Genomic DNA, 25,244 nt, shown 5'->3' on the forward strand with positions numbered 1-25,244 from the left:
TCTCAGGTCTCCCCTCCAACACTCCAGAGAAAACAATCCAAGTGTGTTCAAACTCTCCTTATAGGTAATACTCTCTAATCCACATAGCGTTCTTGTAAATCACATCTTGACCCTCTCCAAAGCCTCTATTTCCTTTCTGGAACGGGACTGTACACAATATACTAAATGCGGTTGGACCAAAGTTCTATAACATCTTCCTGACCAATGAAAGCAAACATACCATATGCCTTCTTTACATTCTATCCAGCTGTTTTGCTACTTTCAGGGATCAATGGACACAACCCCCTCCCCCCAAAATTCCTCTGGCACGAATACCATTAAGGATTCTGTCATCAACTGTACACTTTCCCCTTACATTTGACCTCCCAAAGTGCAACAACTCACACTTGCTCGGATCTGCCATTTCTCCACCTGGGTCTATAACTGATCTATATAACCTGCTGTATCCTTTGACAGCTTTCTTCATCATTTGCATCTCCACCAATGTTTGTGTCATCTGCAAAAGTACAAACCAACCCATCTCCATTTTTGTCCAAGTCATTTCTTTATATCACAAACAACGGATGTTCCAGTACTGATCCCTGGGGAACTCCATTGGCCACGAACCGCCGGAATAATTTCAACCATTACCCTCGGTCTTCTATGTGTAAGCCAATTTTGAATCCAAATGATCAAGTCACTGTGGATCCCATGCATCTTAATATTCAGGATCAGCCTACCATGAGACCTTTGCAAATGTCTCAGTAAAGACCATGTAGACAACATCCACTGCCCTACCATCATTGATCACCTACATCATCTGCTGAAAAAAGTCGATCAAGTTTGTAAGTCACGACCTACCTTGTCTGCCAATAACTAGCCCATTCTCTTGCAAAAGCAAATTAAAATTAGATCACAGATAAGAGCAGAGAAGATTTACGAAGATGTTCCCAGGACGTGAGGGCCTAAGCTATAAGGAGAAGCTGAGCCGGCTAGGACTCTATTCCTTGGAGTGCAGGAAGATGAGCGGTGTTCTTATAGAAATTATGAGAGGATTAGATCGGATAGGTACACAGTGTCTCTTGCCCAGAGTAGGGGAATTGAGAACCAGAGGACATAGGTTTAAGGTGAGGGGGGGGGGGGAAGATTTAATAAGAACCTGAGGGGAAACATTTTCATACAAAGAGAGGTGGGTGTATGGAACAAGCTACCGAAGGAGATAGTTGGAACAGGTACTAATGCAACGTTTAAGCAACATTTAACCAGGTACATGGGTAGGACAAGTTTAGAGGGATATGAGCCAAATGCAGGCAGGTGGGACTAGTGTAGATGGTGCATGTTATTCGGTGTGGGAAGGATGCGAGGACCTGAACTATAAGGAGAGGCTGAGCAGGCTGGGACTCTATTCCTTTGAGTACTGGAGGATGAGGGGTGATCTTGGAGAGGTATACAAAATCATCAAAGGATCAGATCGAGTAGCCACGCAGTGTCTCTTGCCAGAGTAGGGGAAGTGGGAACCAGAGAACATAGGTTTAAGGTGAGGAGGGAAAGATTTAATAGGGTAACATTTTCATTCAAAGCGAGGTGGGTGAATGGGCCGAAGTTGGGCCGAAGTGCCTGCTTCTACGCTGTGAGACTCTATGATTCTATTAGACTTTTGGACAGTGCTGGGAAGTGTCATGATCAGGACCTTGGGGAGATTGAGATCTCTGAACAGTTAGATCAGTCAAGTACTGTGTTGACTGCAAGGGTGGGAATGCTGGCATGCGATCTGCACATTGATGGCGAATGGGGATGGGGGAAGTGAAGATGGGAAGGTGGATCTGGAGATCAGGAGCTTGCGGAGAGGGGCATAACGTTTGCAATTCAATATGCTCATCAGGGCCAGAGGAAATATGGGAAATGTCAAGGAATGGGGTAAACTGTGCAGTTGCATTTAAAAAAAAATAAACATGGTCCTACCTGGGTTGGATTCCTGATGCTGAGTGAACCTGTTCCAAGAATTTAAATTGGGTTGTCGTTGGTCAAGCAGATTTATGCCTGGTTGTGACTACTAATAGATGCTTCTTGGAACAATGTGACCTAATTTCCCAGGCAACAATGTGAATCTAACCCATGTACAACCAATATCGAAATTGCGCCAAAAGAAACAGAAATTATGTTATTGGAACAAAGATAATTTATAACCAAATTCTTTTGTTGAATTTGCAGTGTGGAACGAGTCGAGAGCAAATGGTTGCATTTACATTCCGTTCCAGGAATCTGAGATTTTCAGACGTATAATGCTGAACGGAACAGTCACGAACAACTGAAATGCTATGTCTGTTTTTCTTCTCAAGTGACATTGGAAAGTCAAACAGTGCAGCATGCTGAGAATTTAAAATTAAAATTGCTGACAAAATCAAAAGGTCAGCCACACATTTAATCAAAGCTCAATAGACCAGATTGCACACATTACCTTTACTATGTATTTTCGTTCAAAGAATCAGACAAATTCAAACTTCATCAATAGACCAATCAATGTGACCAAGATGCGAAAGGTTCCTCAAAGCAGAAACCTGATATAGCTATCAGTAATGAGAACACTGCAATATTTAAAAACCAAATTTGTCTTTTAAAAGAAAATTAGTAACAAAATAAAATATATGTATGCAAAGAAACCATGAAAACTGTAGGGTAATTGACATGAATTTATATTGTCAAGCAGGTACAGAAGAAGTAGTTCGCTAATACTAGGTCAATGGCCTCCTCTTACTCATAATTTATATGTCTGTATGTTTGTAAATTGTATAGTTTTTAAAAAGACACATGAAAACAGAATTTTACTGGAAACATATATAAGCTTGTTACTAGGCTCCTTGACTGAAATTCTAATTTCGTTTTTTAGTTTAGAGATACAGCATAGGAACTGGCCCTGCGGCCCATTAAATCCATGCCAACCATCTCACCAGTTCACACTGGTTTATTGTTATCCCACCTTCTCACCCACTCCCTGAGGTCAGGATCAAACCCATGTCTCTGGCGCTGTGAAGCAGCAGCTCTACCAGCTGTGCCATGGTGCCGTTCAGAGCAGGTATTGTGGACGTGGCTCAGACTGTCACATAAACCAGTCTCCCTTCCATTGACTCCGTCTAAACTTCACGCTGCCTCGGCAAGGCCGTCAACATAATCAAGGACCAGTCTCACCCTGGTCACTCGCTCTTCTCCCCTCCCCCATCAGGTAAGAGATACAGAAGTTTAAAAAAACAAACCTCCAGATTCAGATTCAGTTTGTTCCCAGCTGTTATCAGGCAACTGACTGGCCCTCTCATCAGCTAGAGTGCGGTCTACTAGCTTAAGCACTATGTTACCATAGCCTTCCCTATGATTCAACAGTATATTGATGCTGAATCGACATTCATTTCCTTTTCCAGACCTCACCTGTACAATAATGTAGATGAGGTCTGCCCCTTTAAGGAATCTTTTAACGTTTGTTTCCTCTGCTTAAGTCTACTTTAAATCCCACCTTGTCACCATGTCACAGGTTTGCACTCTTGTCAGCAGCAGCAACAATAAGTGCAACAACAATTGATGTTAATGGTACATGGACACATCCATCAGGCTCAAGCATATTACACACCAGACTAAGTGGGACCCGTTGGGTCCTAGTCACACGGGAGGCCTGGTCCCCCAACGCAACCCATTCCCCAACGCAATATTCCACCACTCACCCGTTCCCCCAACGGGGTGGGTGTGGGGGGTGTGTGTGGGGGTGTGTGTGGGGGGGAGGGTTGTGGGGGCGGTGTGGTTGTGGGGGCAGGGGGGTGTGCTCGGGGGGAGGGGGTGTGGGCGGCAGAGTGTGTGTGGGGGGTGCGTGTGGGGGGGGGTGTGAGTGAGGGTGTGTGTGGGGGCGGGTGTGTGGGCGGGGGGATGTGTGGGTGGGGGTGTGAGCATGGAGAAAAGACGGGGGAAGAGCCATGGGGAAGAGGGGGGCATCGTGGGGGAGGGGGGGGAGGAGCCAGCGAGGAGGACCAGAGGGGTAGTGGCTGGAATTGGTGGTGCGATGGGGACTCACAGTGGGCGCTGGTCGTTCTCCGCCGGGATCAGAGTCTCCGCTTTCCGTTCGGCGACATCTCCGACTCCGGGCTGAGCTGGGTCTCTGACTGGGCTGGGCTGGGTCTCCCACGCTGGGCTGGGCTGGGTCGGGTCTCCGAAGCTGGGCTGCTGCTTGGGGCTGGGTGGGACTGCTTGGGGCTGGGCTGCTTCGGGTCCCTCCGAAAGTCCGGTTGGAAACCTCCGCCGGCCCTCCTCAGCTCCAGTAAAGACGCGATGGTGCAGGAAGGGGCGGACTGTCCCGGGGAGTGACAGGGGAGGAGACTAATCTGCGCGGCGTTGACTGCAGAAGAGATCGATCGGCGCACAGGCGGTTTTTAAGATTTTCAAACCTCGCTAACTTTTACGACATTCAACCGATCGGAATGAAACTTGGTGGACTCGCAGCACAGGACAACGGTGAGTGAACTGGTGAAAAATCGTAGTGCTATCGCAAACCGTTTTTGCGTAAATAGAAAGACCGCCAAACCGGAAGATAAAATGATCAGAGTTTTAATTATGTATAGATTTGCAATCACAAGAGCTGCTAATTATGTTTTCTATCTGACTTCACAATTTAAATCACACAACAAACAATCTATGTGAATTTCTTGGGATATTTTAAAACAGGACAAACCTTCCCACCAATGGGACCAGGTCGGCCAGGATTTCCATGGGGTCCTTGATGTCCCTGCAGAAACAGAAAAAATATTGGAATCAGACACCCGCATTTCTCAATCTAAACAGCATTTTGTTCGTCATTTTGGAATTGTAATATCAATAAAAGAAACTGATTGATAAAAATACTTGTGTAAATTTTTTAGTTTTCCCATTTTACCAAGTATATGAGATAATGTAACGTACACACGATAAAACAGTGAAACAGCAATATTTTCAGTAAGTTCTTTGCAGGTGTGCACACTACTTTGCTCAGCACTCAGCATACTGCTCCATGATTGTTGACAGACTCAGTAAAGAAAGGAGTCACATGTATCAATGGCTGTGCAGTTGTGCTGGAAAGTTGGCACAAACCATTGCCATTCCTATATCTGCCCACAGTTGTGCCAGCAACTAGTGCAAATCCAGAACAAATTACCACACAGCTCAATGTGGAGGTCCTAAAAGGAAACACCAATCTTCATAACTACTATTGTTGCCGGGAATTATATCAAAATAAAACAGAAATGGTGGATCAAATTCCATTGGATAATGCCTAGGTACTTCATCGATCGTGTCACATCATCCCCTTGCTGGACCCCACACATGGTGGAGCTCAGATTCCCTAAATTTTATGCTGGGGTATCATTTCCTGGATTGTACATCTGATTAGATGGCACATGGAGTGAATCATAATTAATTTCAATGCGACTGTAGGATTCTAGATGGGGAGGCAAAGGGAAAGATGAAAACTATTTAACCAATTTCCAGGATCCTGGGCTACAAACATCTTCTGCAATAGCAATCAATTGTGGCTGGCATGTAAAATGGATGTCAAAGACTTGGCCATCCTTCACAAATTCTGTCCTGTTTAAGTCCCAAATGTTCTTGAATGTCACCTGATGCATCAAATTTTTTGTTTCTACACATTTTTAACTTACTCAAATTCACAACTTTTTTTGTTGTAATTCTCTCATCACTCATGTGTGTGCACAAGACATTATCATGGTGCCATGCATAACAATAACTCAATATTGGAGTGGTTTACAATCTAAAGTGGAAACAGTAAATCTGCATTTTTTTAAATTTTTCTGCTATGTCATGTTTATCACAAAAAGTAACTTTCACAAGTAGACATGAAGCAAAACTTAGAAAGAGAGTATGCATTAATATAGCCTTTTCATGTCTACAGGACACCACAGTGCACTTCACTATTAATTAGGTATATTTGAAGTGAGTAACTATTTTGTTTTAATGCAACACAGGAGCTAATTTGCACACAACATGATAATGCATGAGGGTGGTGAATCTGTGGAATTCAATGCCAGAGACAGCTGTGAAGGCCAAGTCTTTGGGTATTTTTAAAGCAGAGATTGACAGGTTCTTGATTAGTAAGGGTGTCAAAGGTTATGGGGAGTAGGCAGGACAATGGGATAGAGAGGGAAAGATAGATCAGCTATGACTGAATGGCAGAGTAGACCCAATAGGCTGAATGACCTAATTCTGCTCCTACGATTTAGAGTCATAGAGACATACAGCGTGAAAACAGACCTTTCGGCCCAACTTGCCCACATTGACCAACCTGTCCCATCTACACTTGTCCCACTTGCCTGTATTGGGCCCATATTCCTCTAAACCTGTCCTACCCATGTACCTGCCTAAGTGCTTCTTAAACATTGCGATAGTCGTTGCCTCAGCTACCTCCACTGGCAGCTCATTCCATACACCCACCACTTTTTGCATGAAAAAGTTATCCCTCGGATTCCCATAAAATCTTTCCTCCCATTACCTTAAACCTATGCCCTCCGGTTCTCGATCCCCCAAGACTCTGTGAGTCCACCTAATCTATTCCTCTCATGATCTTATACATCTCTATAAGATCACCCCTCATCCTCCAGTGCTCCAGGGAATAGAGTCACAGCCTACTCAACCTCTTCCTAAAGCTCAGACTCTCAAGTCCTGACAACATCCTTGTAAATCTTCTCTGCATTTTTTCCAACTTAACAACATCTTTCCTCTAACATGGTGCCCAGAACTGAATACAGTACTCGAAATGCGGCCTCACCAATGTCATGACCTCCCAACTTCTATACTCAATACTCCGACTAATGAAGGCCAAAGTGCCAAAAGCATATTTGAGCACCCTATCTACCTGTGATACCACCTTCAAGGAACGATGTAGCTAGATCCCTCTGCTCTACAACATTTCCCAGAACCCTACCATTTATTGTGTAGGTCCTGCCATGTTAGACTTTCCAAAATACAACACCACACATTTCTCTGTATTAAATTCCATCAACCATTCCTCAGGCCACCTGGCCTACCGATTAAGATCCTGCTGCAATTTTTGACAACCATCTTCATTATTTGCGGTGCCACCCATTTTTGTATAATCTGCAAATTATTGATATGGATGACAAACAGTAATGGGCCCAGCACCGAATCCTGAGGCACACTACTATTCATAGGCCTCCATTCTGAGCAGCACCCTTCCACCATCACCCTCTGCTTCCTTCCATGTAGTCAATTTTCTATCCACTCAGCTATCTCTCCTTGGATCCCATGCCAAGTGACCTTCCAGAGCAAGGTGTGGAACCTTGTCGAATGCTTTGCTGAAATCCATATATACAACTTCTACAGGTACGCCCTCATCAAGCTTTTTGCTCACATCTTCAAAACACTCAATCAGATTTGTGAGACTTATGAACTTATGAATGCATACACGACAAAATGTGACCAATTATTCTGCTTTAATGGTGACTGGGAGTTGCAAAGCACTGTCCCAACAACCTATCAAATAACTGCAGTTGGATTGTACTAACTGCAGTTATAATGCCCCAGTGGAAGAAGAAGGGAATCCTAAGCATGGTTAATGGTCTGATGTTCTCTTAATTATTCAGACAAAATTACAGATGGATGGTCCTGAAATATTTTGTATAGTTTTGTATTATTATTATTATTATTATTATTATTATTATTATTATTATTATTATTATTATTATTATTATTATTATTAACATTATGCTTATGGGCGCCATTCAAAGACTCTCCAGGACGCATTACAAAATTTAATAATCAGATTACAAAACATATAAGCAGAATAAAAAAAGAAACAGAAAATAGTAGGTTCAACACACAATTCAAAGAGAGAGCAGCGGCAGCTAAACGCGCTAGCGTTCACTCTCCCTTCCGGCAGCCATCTTAGAGACAAAACAATCAAAACACCTTTTAACATTGAACATCCACCACAGTGACTCCTACACACTCCTCACTGTGGTGGAAGGTGAAATATAGTTCAAGTTCTTCCCCTTGCTCTTCCGCAGTCGTGGGCTTCGAGCCCCCGTTGACGGGACGATCTTGACTCCTATAGCCGGTGTTCGGGCCCTCCGCATCGAGGCGCTCCACTCCCGCATCGCGGGGTTGTCAGCTCCCCCGCGCCAGGCGAACGAACCTTGCGTCGGGGCTGGTCGAGCTTTCCACGGCGTTGGAGCTCCCGACTAGCCTCGCCACGAGACTGCGAGCCCTTGATGATAAAGTCCATGGTGGTCATGGTGGGAACGATCCCAGGCAAGGGATCCACTCCGATGTAAGTCCACCCCCCCCCCCGGTGGAGCTCACGACAGTCCGAGGAGGCTTCCAGCTCCAGCGATGGTAGGCCACAGAGCCCGGAGAATGTGATCCGAAAAATAATCACATCTCCGGGAAGGTAAGAACTTGAAAAAAGTTTCCCCCGTACCCCTCCCCCCCACACAAAACATACCAAAAGAACATTAAAACGAACTTCTAATAAACTAAAAAATAACAAAAGCAGTGAAAAGCCAACAGACTGCCGATAGGGCTGCCATCTCCCCCCGTGGCTACACCCCAAATGTATATTCATTGTTATATTTTGGCAGTTACAAAAATATAAATTTTCATAGGGTTTATTCTTCAACTCTATAGCTCTTAATTCTTATGTATTTATGTTCCCCTGCAATGTTAACTTTATGTAATTGCATGCAGCATTAGTTGGCTATCTGTTACACGGAACTTGTGTTGAAACAAATTCAGATAGCTCAGCTGCACCAAATTGTTTCAGTCAAATTGACAGATGTTTTGGTATTAAAGTAGTTCAATGTAACTTTTCTCAGTCCAAATCTCAACCATTGGAATACGAGCAAGTGGAATATAATCCAACTGACATCCAGCCAATTTTCAACAATTGATTTTGACTCACAGAGAAGTTGTTGCAATCAGCTGAAATTATTGTTGTCTTTCACGTTTGAAAAGATCCAAGTAATTATTCAGCATTTCAAATCCACAATACTTCCTAAGTATTGAGGAATTCTGCAAATATATCTGGTATTCACATCTTCTGAAAAGCTAATGTTTGGCTAGCGAGGATATCATTAAAAGAAACATTATTAGACACCACTGGCCCCTAAGCCAGGAATTCAATATACAGTATTTAAGACAGCTGCAATGTTACAGATAATTTTGAACAGCTCACATTGTTAGTGTCAAGCTGGTATAAACAATTCAATATGAATCCGGCTGGTGTGAACAATCTGATTCAAACCCAGTTGGTGTGAGCAATTTGATCTACCCCAGCTGGTGTAAACAAACTCACTTAAGTCAGATAACTGAATATTGTATCGTTGCAATTAGATCTCTATGGAAGGCCTTTACAGATGCATGGTAATAGATCATAGAGCTGTAGTGTGAATTTAAGTTATCATGCAACTTCCCAATGGCATAGAAACTATTGAGAATGTTGGTACAGTGATGAGCCAGATGAGGCAGATGGTGCAACTGTTGCACAGCTCCTGTAGAGTGTCTTCTGGTTTACAAGATACACCTATTTTAATCATCGCCCAACCAACATACCTTTTTCCTTTCAGAAAACCAATAACATCCAACTGAACTGGCTCCAGCTGCTGAGCAATACACTTAAGAAGCTGTTGGACCATCAGCCTATCTGAAAGTCTCAGCTATTGGCTTTGATATCAGCACTCCACATTCCGTAGATGATAAACATAGAACACTACATTACCGGAATAGGCCCTTTGGCCCACAATGTTTGTGCTGGACATGATGCCAAGTTAAACTGATCTCATTTGCCTGTACATGATCCATATTCCTCTATTCCTTGTACTTCTCTGTACTTTCATGTGCTAATCTAAAAGCCTCTTAAACTCCAATATCATATCTGCCTCCACCACCACTCCTGGCAATGCCCTCCAGGCCTCCGCCACTCTCTGTGTAAACAAATTGCCCCTCACATCTCAATTTAACTTTCCCCTTTTCACCTTATAGCTATAAAGGTGGCCATACGGTGAGTCTTATGGCATGGGTGGACTGCAACTGGAAGGAAGATAACACAAGTGCCTGCTCCCCAGGAGATGAATTAACAAACCAATTCTCCCATATAGTCTTCAATGAGGCAGGTTAAGGACAAAGGCAGAGGTACATATAGGCATTCCCTACTTGGACAATGCATGTGCTCCCAAGATCCAGGCTAATCAATAATTTTGACATTGGACTCCGCATCCTATACCTTAAACTGAAAATCTTATTTCATTTGCAAGCGTAAAGTTATTAAAATTAATAAGAATCACATTATATATTTATCTCTGTCTATTATTGAAGAGTTGTTCACTTGAGATGTTGTAGTGGGATAATAAAAAGTTTAATTAAAGTTAAGTCACCTGCAAGAACTACTATTATGTTCATGGTACAAGGTTATATTGTTTTGTAAGTCTTAACTTCTGATTTCATTAGGCTTCTGCATGTTTTTATTCTATTGCTTAGAATAGGTATACATCTATATCAAGTATTGGAAGTTTAATTTGCTGCTGAAAATGCCTCCTTAGTGTAGCTAAGAGGTAAAAAGTAACAGTTGATGGGAGAGAGTAAATTGCAGGGCTACAGAGATATAAAGAGAGTGAAATGCAACTGATTGGATGGCTCTGTTGGGAGCCAGCATGGAGCCATAGTGGATAATGCCTTTGTCTGCAATAATAAACATTGATGAAGCAGGAGTTGCTCTTTAATGTCCTGGAGAGCACCCAGACTGGCGTCCAAAATGCTACTTGCAGATCACGATGATCATATTGAACAGTACAAGTTGAAGTAGTGGGTCATTGGTGTACAACAGGAGTAGGGTATGAGGTTCTTCAGACCATTTTTCCTGTGCCTGGTTCATGTATTATGTGCATTTACACAACACAATTTGTTTGAGTAAGCATCAATCAGCTTAGCAACAGAACTGATGTCACCAACAGCTGACTCTGTATAGGTCCAGCAGACATTCTTGCTGATTTTCTGCCATATTTCCCAGGTTATTATGCACCAGAGTATGGTGAATCTCATGGTCCAGAAGAAGGGCTTTCTCTTTTTCTTTGAGTAGGGATCATCAGATTAAGCAGGCACATGGGTTTTCACAGATTATGACTTTCTTGAAATTTCAGTGAATAATAGATTGCACATGCTTCTTTATGAAAACCCACAGCTCTATATAAATCATAAAGGCCATCATGTTCTGAAAGTCCAATTCACAGTCAAGTACAAAATTACCATCAGAACTCTGATCAAATAGGTTGCACAGCACTATGGCACTGAGGGAACCAATTTCTAAAACATTGTGGTTGAAAATCAATTAATTTTCATGGAATCAATTTTAAAATTATTTTTGCATACTTGAAGCCCAAACTATTATTAGTTTAAAATGAAACTCAAGGAACTGCAGATACTGAAATCTAGAATAAAACAAAGTGTTGGAGTGATAGGGATACGGATGGAATCATCTGTAAAGTAGCACTATCTTATTGCTGGACAGAAATATTACTAGAGATTATGTGCTCAGGTCTTTGAGTGGTGCCTGAATCCACTGCTTTCTTATTCAATCAAAAGCACAGCCAAGTTGTAAAAGAGGCTTTCATATGATTTTTTGTTTCCATTAGTTGAAATTGAACCAAACCACTGTAAGTTGACAACAGACTACTGTTCACTGAAGTTTTCCACATTTTAATCTATTCCCACTAGTCAATTTAAAATCCAAGGGAACACAAGCAACATTTTTATTCACTATTTTCCTTGGTAAAATATTTAAATATTTGATAAACAGCTAAACCAATACCTTTAAATATTTATTCATTCAAACTGCTAAATCAGCTTTTCTTTCATTCAGACAAGGTGCCTGTGCATTGGAGAAACCATCGTGGAACATGCCCTTTCTTTTCTAAAAGATTATAACATAAAATACATGAAATAGTTGCAGAAATAGGTCATCCAGTCCTTTAAGCCTACTCTGCCACTTAAGATTATGGCTGATCTCCCACCTAGGCACCATTTCCTAGCCTCTGGTAATGCTAGTGGTTTATTATTGTCATGTGTTCGGCGATATAGTGAGAAACTGTTTTCCGTGCTATCCAGGTAAATCATCTATATGTGATTATAATCAAACCTTGCGCGAGTACAAAAGTAATGCAAAAAATGAAAAGAAGCAGTGTGCAAAATATAGCATATGTTCCATACCGCATGATTCATTTAATCTCAGGAATCTATTGATCTAGTGGAATATCTCAGCCAATCTAGAAGCTGACAACAAATGTGGCACATATATTGTACTTCCAAATGTTAAAATAGATACCATCACAATTCCCTTACAAAGAGAATAGGCCCAACAGGTATCTGATAGAATATTACATTGGCAAATATAAGTTCCTGGAAGTGAGGCCAAATTATTGATGTGTTTATTAGATGGGTTGAGCAGCTGAAGACAGATTTGGGACAATGGTTAGGTGATCTAAATAGCCGTGTGCGACTACTGACATTCCACAGGAATCTGCAGATTATATGGACAATTATTTACATTACTATTAATTATTCATAAATTGGAATAGAGTGCAGGTTTCCATATCTTCCTGTTGATGGCCAACATTATAGTCATAATTCAAAGATAAATTCACAAAGAACTATTTATATATTAAACGAATAGGAAAATTTATATTAAGTGGATTTCAGTAATGGCAAATAGCAAATTATCCACTCATTAAATTAAAAATAATCCAAATGCTACTCAGTGGTGGAAGACTAGAGGCTAAAAAAGAAAAAGAAACCTAGGGATGCTTGTACATGGATTAATTTAAAGTCATGAATTCATACAAAAATAATAAAAAGGCAAATGGAATGACAGCCTTTACATTCCAAGAACTAAATACAAGAGGATAAAATTATGTTGCAGCAATACAAATGTTTGGCCACACAGCACCTATACAACCATGTTCAAGAAAGAGATTGATACAAATTTAGATAGATAATGGAAAAGCTTTGAAGAGCAATAACGAAAATAGTGAATAATTATGTGAGATTTTAAAGTTCATGTTGCTGTGATATATCCAAGTCAAATCTGAAATTCATAGAGTCATAGTCATACAGTATGGAAACAGGCCCATTGGACCAACTCATCCATATGAACCAAAATGCCAGATCTAAACTAGTCCCATTTGCCCATGTTTGGACAATATTCCTCTTAACCTTTTCTATCCATGTAACTTCCCAAGTGTCTTTTAAATGCTGATACTTTAGTCTTCTTCTATATTTCTTTAGTTTGATTACGATGGCTAATCTGGATTACTTCTCAGCAATCATCAGTGATTACACATTTTAGTTCAATTCACTGTGCTATTTTCAGTTTTATTGCATGTATATTACATCAGTTTCAAACAATTTTCAAACGACAGTAACCATCTTGGTAAGGTGAATTTAAATAAATAAACTGATATACAATTGGATCTTTTCATGTTCAACAGCCTGCATCAACTTCTTTACTCTTAGTACCCTAGAACACAGTTACTGATACAAAAGGTAGATTGATGTCAGGCCATAGAATACATTATTAGCATTTAAAAAGACAGTGCACTCAACAAGAGTGTTTAATAAGGTTTTACTTTTGTTTGTAAAGGATAAAGAATCAAATTATTTTGTGAGAATTACATCACACATTAGGGAATATTTTAGAACTCCTCAGGGAAATTGGATTGCCTTGAGTTGAACATGCTTTAGGCTTACTCCACTCAGAATTTCCTCACGCGGACATGGCCTAACCAGCAAAGAATGTAAAAAAGATATGTTTATTTTTATCTCGAGTTTATGTGAAGCCAGGATAACAGTATTCCTGGCTTCACATTCCCGCTGGCCACTAACTACCATGATCTGGTTGTTCATTGTCTCTCCCCATTCACAGTTTGTGGCAAAGTGCAACAGGTATAAGTGGCCTGAAATTAATTTTCAAGTTGGGGATAATGCGTGTTAGGGGTCTGACGTGGACCTTTGGTCTTGAAACTGAGTGAAAACCTATGACTCAATTTTCAACTTCATAAAAATGGACCCTAACACACCTACAGTGTAACTTAAGAAACAAAAGCTGGAGTGGCCAAGCTTGCTCTGTCCTTAAGCTTGTTCTATCATTCACTGAGATCTTGACGATCCATTCTTTGTATCACTTTCCTGGTCCTTACCTAGCTCCTTTGTTCAAATGTCTGTCAATCTCTGCTTTAAATGTATTCAATGATTTCACCTTCGCAGCTCTGATTTGGAGAATTCCAAAGAGTCACAACTCGCTGCAGAAGAGGTTCCTTCTCATAGGCCGATACAGCATGGAAACAGGCCCTTCATCCGAACTCATTAATTCCAACCAAGATGCCTCATCTAAACTCATCCCATTTGTCCACATTTGGCCATATCCCTTTAAACCGTTTTTATCCATGTACCTGTCCACGTATCTTTTACATGCTGTTATAGTATCGACCTCAACTACATCTGCTGGCAGCCCATTCCATATACCCACCACCATCTAAGTGAAAAAGTTGCCTTTCAGATGCCTGTTAAATCTTTCCCCTCTCGCCTTAAACTCATGTCCTCTGTGTATAAGAGTCTGTGCATTCATCAGATCTATTCCCATCATAATTTTATACACTTCTCTAAGATCACCCCTCAGTCTTCTGTGCTACAAGGAATAATGTCCTAGTCCCTCAGCATCCACGGTCAAGTCCCTTCATAAGCCTATATGTTTCAATAAGATCACCTCTCATTCTTAATGTGGCTAAATGTGAGGTTATCCACTTTGGTAGCAAAAACAGAAAGGCAGATTACTATCTAAATGGCGTCAAGTTGGGAAAAGGGGAAGTACAACAGGATCTGGGGGTCCTTGTTCATCAGTCTATGAAAGTAAGCATGCAGGTCCAGCAGGCAGTGAAGAAAGCGAATGGCATGTTGGCCTTTATAACAAGAGGAGTCGAGTATAGGAACAAAGAGGTCCTTTTGCAGTTGTACAGAGCCCTAGTAAGACCACACTGGAGTATTGTGTGCAGTTTTGGTCCCCTAATTCGAGGAAGGACATTCTTGCTATTGAGGGAGTGCAGCGTAGGTTTACAAGGTTAATTCCCGGGATGGCGGGACTGTCATATGCTGAGAGAATGGAGCGGCTGGGCTTGTACACTCTGGAGTTTAGAAGGATGAGATGGGATCCTATTGAAACATATAAGATTGTTAAGGGTTTGGACACGCTAGAGGCAGGAAACATGTTCCCGATGTTGGAGGAGTCCAGAACCAGAGGCCACAGTTTAAGAATAAGGGGTAAGCCATTTAAAACCAGAGACGAGGAAACACTTTTTCTCACAGAGAGTTGTGAGTCTGTGGAATTCTCTGCCTCAGAGTGCGGTGGAGGCTGGTTCTCTGGATACTTTCAAGAGAGAGCTAGATAGGGCTCTTAAAGATAGCGGAGTCAGGGGATATGGGGAGAAGGCAGGAATGGGGTACTGATTGAGGATGATCAGCCATGATCACATTGAATTGTGGTGCTGGCTCGATGGGCCGAATGGCCTACTCCTGCACCTATTGTCTATTGTCTTCTAAACTGGATGTCTTGAGAATCCTCTGAAGGTCAAGCAGAAATAATCAACCTAACCATGCAAATGAGGAGGGTGTGGATAAAACATGCCTTATTACTTCATTTGTTCATTAGAACAATGATAAAGCACCAATGGAAAATGTTCCAGGTATCATTCAGCTTTAGCCCTGAAATACAATCAATTTGGACAGAAATTTCTCAGTCAACACTCATGATTTGTCTGAACAAGGCAAGATGCTAACTGTTTTGATCATTCCATATTTGAAATACACATTATCAGCACAATTTCTAATCAGCTCACTGACTTTGACACCTTCAGTGATAATCAATTACAAGAAGAGATATTGCTACTTAAATGGATAATTAGGATAATAAATGACCTTGCAAATAAAATCAGTCTCAGATATCATTTGTGGAGTTATCAACATTTTGTTCACTGCTTCGTCAATAAGCTTATTAATATTTGGTTAGTTAGCTAACAGCCATGGACATACACTTCAGATTGAATAGCAACATCATCTGGTATTGTTATACTACCTTTAACATCCCAAACCTTTGACAGTCTCTTGGGCAGGGCCGGTACACCTGGCGTCACGACCAGGTTTTTAAACCCATGGCAGAAGCCATCAGCATGGGAATCAGCAGCTGCAGACGAGAACGCCCCACCACCCAGATTATCACCTTCGTGAAGGCCGGAGTGCAGCTGCCAAGAACCACAGCAGCCAGGAATCCGTCAGGAATCCTGGCGACTGCGCAGGACTGGCAGCTTTCCGTAGACCTGGTGAAACAGCTGAAGTTCCCACAGCACATTGCCACGACCACCCTGAGGCCAGATATCCTCCTGGTCTCAGAGGCGACCAAAAACATTGTCTTGTTGGAACTGACAGTGCCGTGGGAGGACCGTCTGGAGGAGGCCCACGAGAGGAAGATGGCCAAGTATGAAGAGCTGGTCATAGACTGCCGCAAGCAGGGCTGGAAGGCAAGGTGTATGCCCATCGAGGTTGGCTGCAGAGGTTTTGCAGGGCAATCGCTCTACAAAGCCTTGAGTGCACTGGGCATCAACGGAGTGGCGAGGAGAAGGGCCATCAAGAACACTAGAGAGGCAGCGGAGAAGGTCTCGAGATGGCTCTGAATCAGGAGAGAAGGTCCATGGGGAGGAGCGAATGCCACCTGAACACAAGTCGTGGTCTGATCAACCATGGCTGGGTCGCCTGGGTGAGGGTGTCTGATGTTGAAAGACCCGAAACACCCAATGACCCCAGGTCACATCACTGATGATGTGTTCAGGAGCATCTATAGATGTATTTGTATAAATAACATCCCAAACCTTTGACAGTCCCAAACACGTCACCTGATGATTAACAAATCAAATTTGATACCAAACCAAGTATGGATATTTTGGCATTGAAAACCATAAAACTGATCAAAAAGCTTGCCAGTGTGTATTAAAGGTAGTCGAAGGGGTAGAGAAGGGGAAATAAAGGGAGGGAATCCTAGGGTTTGGAACTTTGCTGCTAAATGAGTAGGGGGGGGGGGGCAGATATCAAAAATGGAGCTACACAGGTTAAGGATGAGTAACAGACCAGATCTGGAAATAAAGGTAAAGTGTAGGAAGGAACTGCAGATGCTGGTTTAAACTGAAGATAGACACAAAAAGCTGGAGTAACTCAGCGGGACAGGCAGCATCTCTGGAGAGAAGGAATAGGTGACGTTTCGGATCAAGACCCTTCTTCAGACTGAAGAAAGCTGACTTACTCCAGCTTGTGTGTCTATGTTTGGAAATAAAGGTATGCTTGGGTACTGCAAGACTGCTTGTGATCACAAATAGAGGGTTGAAAGGGCGTGGGGGTCATGCTTTTCTTTAAAACAAGGGAGAATGATGAAGGCAGATTTGAAGGAGACATGTACAGAAAAGAAAGCCAATAATATGAAGAAGGGTTTCGGCCCAAAACGTTGCCTATTTCCTTCGCTCCATAGATGCTGCCTCACCCGCTGAGTTTCTCCAGCATTTTTGTCTACCTTCGATTTTCCAGCATCTGCAGTTCCTTCTTAAACAATATGAACTAACTATGCAGGCAGGAAGGAAATCTGAATGCTTCAGTGAGTTCGATATTTAGTGAGACTATGATCGAAAGTCCGAGTGATTCCTATCATTGACAAGATGAGTTCAGATAGGACTCAAGGTGAGAAAGGTAACATACATAAAGATTCAAAATAAAACTACATTTTCATAATCAGATTTATTAATAGGATAATTTTGCCAATTTTAAATGGCAGTAATCAGTTTTGTGCTCCTGAAAATGGTTGATAGTCAAACTAATATTTCTGGAGTGTAAATATTACGAGAAAAACTAAAAAACTTACCCGAGGTCCTCTTTTTCCAGGTTGACCAGGTAGGCCTGGAGGGCCTCGAGGACCCTGTGGAGAAATAATTAATATGTATTAAAATATTATACAGTCATTCCTCAATTTGTACAGCAATTAGTTACTAATTCCTCTTAAGGTGACAGAGTTCATGGGTTAGTTGCCAGAATACCTACTCTGTTTTCCGCAGCAAATTAAGCTTTCAGAAAACTGACTCAGATTTGCCAAGGTCACTGTATAATGAGGGTATTCATTGTGGAAACACAAACTCTGGAGTAAGCAAAAAGTTTTGAAAGGAGTGAATGAAATTTTCCACTATGTTAAATGAAAGTTAAAAGAAAACATGTTGTGGCTCTGGAAGAATAGATACCACAGAATAATAAAGTTCAATTGGTATCAGTGGCAAAGTACATCAGTTTAAAAGTTTTGTTTTGTTTATTGTTACGTGTACTCAAGTACATTGAAAAGCTTTTGATTTGAAAGATCTGGAACAACTTCTGAGCAACTTCTGGGAAATGTGGAAGCAAACTGGAACATTGCAGTGGAAAGATGAATACTTATGAAGTCATGCAAGATAATCTAAGAAATAAACATGCACATATCTAATGCATTTAGATATATAATAATTAGTTAGAGTTGGGCATATAAAACATCCTCAATTTTTTCAAGCATTTTCATCTCAGAAACACAATTAGTCAAAAAAACTAGGAAGAACATACAGATTAAGAAATGGAAGCAGAGGTAGATCAGAGATCTGCTCGACAATGCTTTGTCATTCAAATCCTTTCAATCTTGTACAACTCAATGAAATACAGTCCTAAATTTCTGCAGAATAGTGAACAGTTCCATGCACAACCATAACTGTGTTGAAGTTTACCGTTCCATGAAGTTTACAGGTGATTACCATTTATTTCCTGATTACCCTCTCATGAAGTCTAATAGGTATTGCAACTTTGGAAGATATTTCTTGCGCTTACACTAAGAAATTTGTCCATTATTCCCACAATGGAATATCAAGCCCATTCATTCGAATGGAGAGGAACAGCCTTCAAGCAGGAAAGGCAAATAGAGAGTAATTTACATTTTTATTTAATTAAATTAACATTAATATAATAGATTACTTTCAAGTGTTTTCTAGTATTTAAATATTTGAATTGTTGGAACGTTTTAGGGATTTTACAAGAAATATTTGTATGCTTAATTATTAATAGTTTTTGAATATTTAATTATTTGCAGCTGGGAAGCCAAGGAACATAGCTTACCCGGTTGTCAAAACAACTCTGTAGGCAGAGCTACAACAAAGCCAGGCACCCCGCTGGGCTTTGCAGTGCAGCTTGAGGACACATAACTTGATTCACATAGATCAGTCTAGGTAAGACAGATGACCAACAAGCATGGAGAATTCGGATCCATGCCGCTCTATATTCCAATAAGTCACTCTAGACAACCCCATCCCAGAATTAGTCTAATCTAGAGCATTTTAGATATTGTAGAAATGAATGGAAATTCAGACAACATCCTGGTGAATCTCCACTGCATCTTCTTCAATACAATCGCACCCTTCCTACGGTGTGACAATTAGAGACAAACACAATACTCCAGGTGTAGCCTAATCGATGCTTTATAAAGTTTAATATGATGTCCCAGTTCTTATATTCTATGCCACAATCACTGAAGGCAACATCCCTTATGACTTCTTCACCACACTCCCCTCCTGTACTACGTTTCAGGAATTTATGGATTTATACCCCAAGGTGGCTCCATTCATAACACTTTCTAGAGCCCTCTCATTTACTGTGTATATCTTGGCCTTGTTTACCCTCTCAAAATGTATCACTTCAAACATGTCAGGATTAAATTCTGTCTGGCCTTGTTCCACCCCATTTTATCAACTAATCTATGTCATGCCTTAAACAAAACAAACAAAACAAACAAAACTCCTTTTACACCCACAACTATGCAGCCAAGTACAAATCCAATTCAATTTATAAATTCATGGATAACACCACCATTGTGGGCCAGCTTTCAAATAATGACAAGGTAGGAGTTAGAGAACTTCATAATCTGTTGGCAAGACAACAACCTTTCTCTCAAAGTCAGCAAGACAGAGAAGAAAGTGATCAACAAAGAGCAAAGAGGTAGACATACCCCAGTATATATTGACGGCGCCGAAGTAGAGTTGGTTGAAAGTTTCAAGTTTCTAGGAGTAAATATATCCAGCAACTTGTCCTGGACTAGCCATAACAAAGCAAGGTCCAAGAAAGTACACCAATGCCTCGACTTCCTTAGAAGGCGTAGGAAGTTCGGCATGACCACAACAACTCTCACCAACTTTTACAGAGGTACCATAGAAAGCATTTTATCAGAGAATTATGGTTGCAGCCCAGACCATCACACAAACCAACCTCCCTTCCATTGACTGCATTTACACTTCACGATGCCTCGGCATGGCCGCCAGCATAATCAAGGATGAGTCTCACCTCTTAATCAAGGACGAGTCTCCCTCTTCTCCCCTCTCCCATCAGGCAAGAGAACAAAAGTGTGAAAATGCATTCCTCCAGATTCAGGGACTGGATTCAGTTTCTTCCCTGCTGTTATCAGGCAATTAAACCATCCTATCAATAACTAGAGAGTGGCTCAAAGCTACTATCTACCTCCTTGGAGACCTTTGGACTATATTTAATTGGACTTTACTGGACTTTATGTTGCACTAAACATTATTCCCTTTATCAAGCATCCGTACACCATGATCGTAATCATGCATAGTTTCTCCACTGACTAGTTAGCACGTAATGAAAGCTTTTCACTGTGCCTTGGACAAATGACAATAAACTAAACTAAACTATCAGCAACCTGGATGTCACTATTGACCACAACTCAACTTGACCAACAGCACAAAATACTGTTCGCACAAAAGCAGATCATAGCTGGGTTTCCTGTGGCAAGCGATATCTCTTGACACCCCAAGCCCTTTCCACCAACTTTAAGACACAAGTCAGGAGTATGATGGAATACCTCTCCACTTATTTGGAAGCGTACAGATCCAATGACTTTCAATAAGTACACCATCGGGAACAAAGCAACACACTTGATTGGCATCTGAGGGAACTGGTTGGTGGACAGGAAGCAAAGAGTAGGAATTAATGGGTCTTTTCAGAATGGTAGTGTGCCGCAAGAGTCAATGCTGGGACCCCAGTTATTTACCATAACGAATTAGACAAAATAATTAAATGTAACGTCTCCAAGTTTGTGGATGACACAAAGCTGGGTGGCAGTGTGAGCTGCAGGGAGGATGCTATGAGGCTGCAGGGTGACTTGGATAGATGTTAGGTGAGTGGGCAGATGCATGGCAGATTCAGTATAATGTGGATACATGTCAGGTTATCCACTTTGGTGGCATGAACAAGGAGGCAGATTATTATCTGAATGGTGTCAGATTAGGAAAAGGGGATGTGCAACAAGACCTGGGTGTCCTTGTACATCAATCACTGAAAGTAAGCATGCAGGTACAGCAGGCAGTGAAGAAAGCAAATGGCATGTTGGCCTTAATAGCGAGAGGATTTGAGTATAGGAGCAATGAGGTCCTACTGCAGTTGTACGGGGCCCTGGTCAGACCACACCTGGAGTATGGTGTGCAGTTTTGGTTTCCTAATTTGAGGAAGGTCATTCTTGCCATTGAGGGAGTGCAGCAGAGGTTCACCAGGTTATTTCCCGGGATGATGGGACTGACATCTGGTGAAATAATGGGTCGACTGGAATTTAGAAGGACGAGAGGGAATCTTATAGAAACATATACAATTCTTAAAGGATTGGACAGGTTAGATGCAGGAAAAATATTCCCCATATTGGGCGAGTCCATCACCAGGGGTCACAGTTTAAGAATAAGGGATAGGCCATTTAGGACTGAGATGAGGAAAAAAATGTTCACCCAGAGAGTTGTGAAACTGTGGAATTGTCTGCCACAGAACACAATGGAGGCCAATTCACTGGATGTTTTCAAGAGAGAGTTAGCTATAGCTCTTAGCACTAACGGAATCAAGGGATATGGGGAGAAAGCAGGAATGGAGTACTGATTTTGGATGATTAACCAGCACCGCCATATTGGCTCAAAGGACTGAATGGCCTACTCCTATTGTTTCTATGTTTTTATGTTTCATCCCATCAACCACCATTAACATTAAATGCCTCTACCACCAACAAAGTGGCTGCAGTTATTGTTCCAGGAAACTTTGACAGTACAACATACAACCCCTAATACCAAGAAGAACAAAGACAGTTGGTGCATGGGAACACACCATCTTCATGTACCCCTCCAAATCATGCACCGTATTGAAAATATATGATTGGTCCTTTATCGTCATTGGGTCTAAATTCCAAAACTCCTTTTCCAACAGTATTGGGGGATATCATGCCATGACAACCACAGTGGTTCATATAAGTACCACTCACCACCACTTTCTCAAGGGCAATTAGAGACAATAAATGCTGGCGTTAACAGATTCCCAGATTCTGAAAACAAAATTTAAAAAATAACTTCTGAAGATCGTGACTCTCATTTTTTTCATTTTTTAAAATGAAAGTTCCATGAGCATGGCCATTGATAGATTTATTCAGTCATGGGGCACATCCAAGTTAAACTTGTTCCTGTACTGCTTGTGTCTGTTTCCAGAAATAATTGCTGGATAACTACCAGAAGTTGAAGCAATGGCTGATTTTTGTTTTACCTCCCCAGGCTGACGTCTAGGTTAATCTTTATACTGTCATGTTCATCCAGGCTGAAATGAACCATCTTGACATGTTCAAGGATTTGAGCTTAGAATCATCTTGGTATATTTTATTCATTCTACTTTTGTATACTTAGAGCCATTTGGGAATTGAATCCAGTTCTTCCTAATTTGTCAAATTTTTATAATTCACCTTTTGTGACTATGCTCTATGATGCTCTGTGCATTGAAACTATTCACAGTTCCTACCTTTCCCCGTGCTTCAGAAACTACTGCACCATCCTGCGGCCCTGATATTGGCAGATAAATGTGCGAATGTGGGAGACTGATAAAGCAGGCAAAAGACCCGTGGATGGCCAGAGATCCCCGCAATAATGAAGAAGGTAGGTGGACAGGCAGGTAGTGTGGAGGAAACAGGGAGTCTGCGGAAGGACTTGGACAGGTTTGGATAGTGCGCAAAGAAATGGCAGATGGAATACAGTGTGCGGTCATGCACTTTGGTAGTAGGAATAAAGGTGTAGACTACTTTCTAAATGGGGAGGGGATTTAGAAATTGGAGATGCAAAGGGACTTCAGAGTGCTGGTGCAGGATTCACAAAAGCTTAATTTACTATTTGAATTGGTAGTAAGGAAGGCAGATGCAATGTAAGTACATTTGGAGAGGACTATTAAATTTGAGATTAAAAAAAGTAGGGATGCAAAGCTGAGAATTTATAAGGCACTGGTCAGACCAGATTTGGAGTATTGCTAGCTGTTTTGGGCCCCATATCTGAGGAGGGATGCCCGGTGTTGGAGAAGGTCCAGAGGTGGTTAACGAGAATGATCGTGGGAATGATTGGGTTAATACATGATGAGCATTTTATGGCTCCTGACCTGTACTCGCTAGAATTTAGCCTAAGAGCCATAAAATGCTCATCATTTACTAGTACTCACTGGAGTTTAGAAAGATGAGGAGTCAATCTCATTGAAACTTGTCCAATAGTGAAAAGCCTGGATAGAGTGGGTGTGGAGAGGATGTTTCCAATAGTGGGAGAGTCTAGGACTGCAGGCCATAGTCTCAGAATAAAAGTACGTACCTTTAGAAGGGGATGAGGAGGAATTTCGTTAGCCAGAATCAGTGGAATTCATTGCCACAGACGGCTGTAGAGGCTAAGTCATTGGGTATTTTTAATGCAGAGATTGACAGGTTCTTGATTAGTAAAGGTGTCAACGGTTACGGGGAGAAGGCAGGAGAATGGGGTCGAGGTGGAAAGAAAGATAAGTCATTATCGATGGGCCAAATGGCCTAATTCTACTATGACTTATGAATGTAGATTCTTGTTAGCAGTTTATCTTGTTGCCTGTCCAACAGCTAATCAAGCAATAGACAAAGGAATTAAATGTAACATCTCCAAGTTTGGGGATGACACAAAGCTGGGTGTCAGTGTCAGCTGCGAGGAGGAGGCTATGAGGCTGCAGGTTGAATAGGTTGGGTGAGTGGGCAGATGCATGGCAGATGCAGTATAATGTGGAAAAATGTGAGGTTATCCACTTTGGTGGCAAGAACAAGAAGGCAGATTATTATCTGAATGGTGTCAGATTAGGAAAAGGGAAGGTGCAACGAGACCTAGGTGTCCTTGTACATCAGTCACTGAAAATAACCATGCAGGTACAGTAGGCAGTGAAGAAAGTTGGCCTTCATTGCACGAGATTTTTAGTATAGGAGCAAGGAGGTCCTACTGCAGTTGTACAGGGCCTGGTGAGACCACACCTGGAGTATTGCCTGCAGTTTTGGTCTCCTAATTTGAGGAGGAATATTCTTGCTATTGACGGCGTGCAGCGTAGGAGCATCAGGTTAATTCCTGGGATGGCAGGACTGACATATGATGAAAAAATAGATCGACTGGGCTTATATTTACTGGAATATAAACATGTAAAATTCTTAAGGGTTCAGGCAGGCTAGATGCAGGAAAAATGTCCCCCATGTTGGGAGAGTCACAGTTTAAGAATAAGGGGTAGGCCATTTAGGATTGAGATGATAAAAAACTTTATCAGCCAGAGAGTTGTGGAATTCTCTGCCACAGAAGGCAGCGGAGGGCAATTCACTGGATGCATTCAAGAGAGAGTTAGATATAGCTCTTAGGGAATGGAATCAAGGGATATGGAGAGAAGGTTGGAACAGGGTACCTATTCTGGGTGATCAGCCATGATCATAGTGAATGGCGGTGCTGGCTCGAAGGGCTGAATGCCCTACTCCTGCACCTATCTTCTATGTCTCTAGCTTGTTTGGTAGACTACTGGCTGCTACTAGGGACACTCATGGTGAAATGTCAATGTTCTGGGCTTTGGCTGGTATGACAACCAATCATGAGAGAAGGTAGGTCATTATTCAGAGCTTGTTAAGCGGTGGAAGTTGTTTTAGGTCCATTGTGCAGACTTAATGCTTGTGGCAGTTGAAAGGTTATGTTCAGCAGAAGAGAGGTTAAATGCTTCTGAGTCCACAAGGAGCGCTGGAAGCCACTTAATATGTGCAGCCAGATCCTAACTCCCATTCACTGGTAGATTTGCCAAGCTGTAAA

The 25,244-nt window shown here is 41.7% G+C and overlaps 1 protein-coding gene across 2 annotated transcripts in view; it reads right to left on the reverse strand.

The window, feature by feature from the left end:
- The window catches only part of col27a1 (collagen type XXVII alpha 1 chain), a 323,681-nt gene that overhangs the window by 243,673 nt on the left and 54,764 nt on the right, over positions 1–25,244 (reverse strand). For both annotated transcript variants that reach the window (XM_033048904.1, XM_033048906.1), the window contains exons 4-5: positions 17,963–18,016; positions 4,688–4,741 (exon numbers count right to left, since the gene is read on the reverse strand). In XM_033048904.1, coding sequence (XP_032904795.1) covers positions 4,688–4,741; positions 17,963–18,016 — 108 coding nt within the window. The remainder of the gene's footprint in view (positions 1–4,687; positions 4,742–17,962; positions 18,017–25,244) is intronic.

The sequence above is a fragment of the Amblyraja radiata genome, chromosome 32 (genome assembly GCF_010909765.2).
Source record: "Amblyraja radiata isolate CabotCenter1 chromosome 32, sAmbRad1.1.pri, whole genome shotgun sequence".
In the NCBI taxonomy this organism is placed as follows: domain Eukaryota; kingdom Metazoa; phylum Chordata; class Chondrichthyes; order Rajiformes; family Rajidae; genus Amblyraja; species Amblyraja radiata.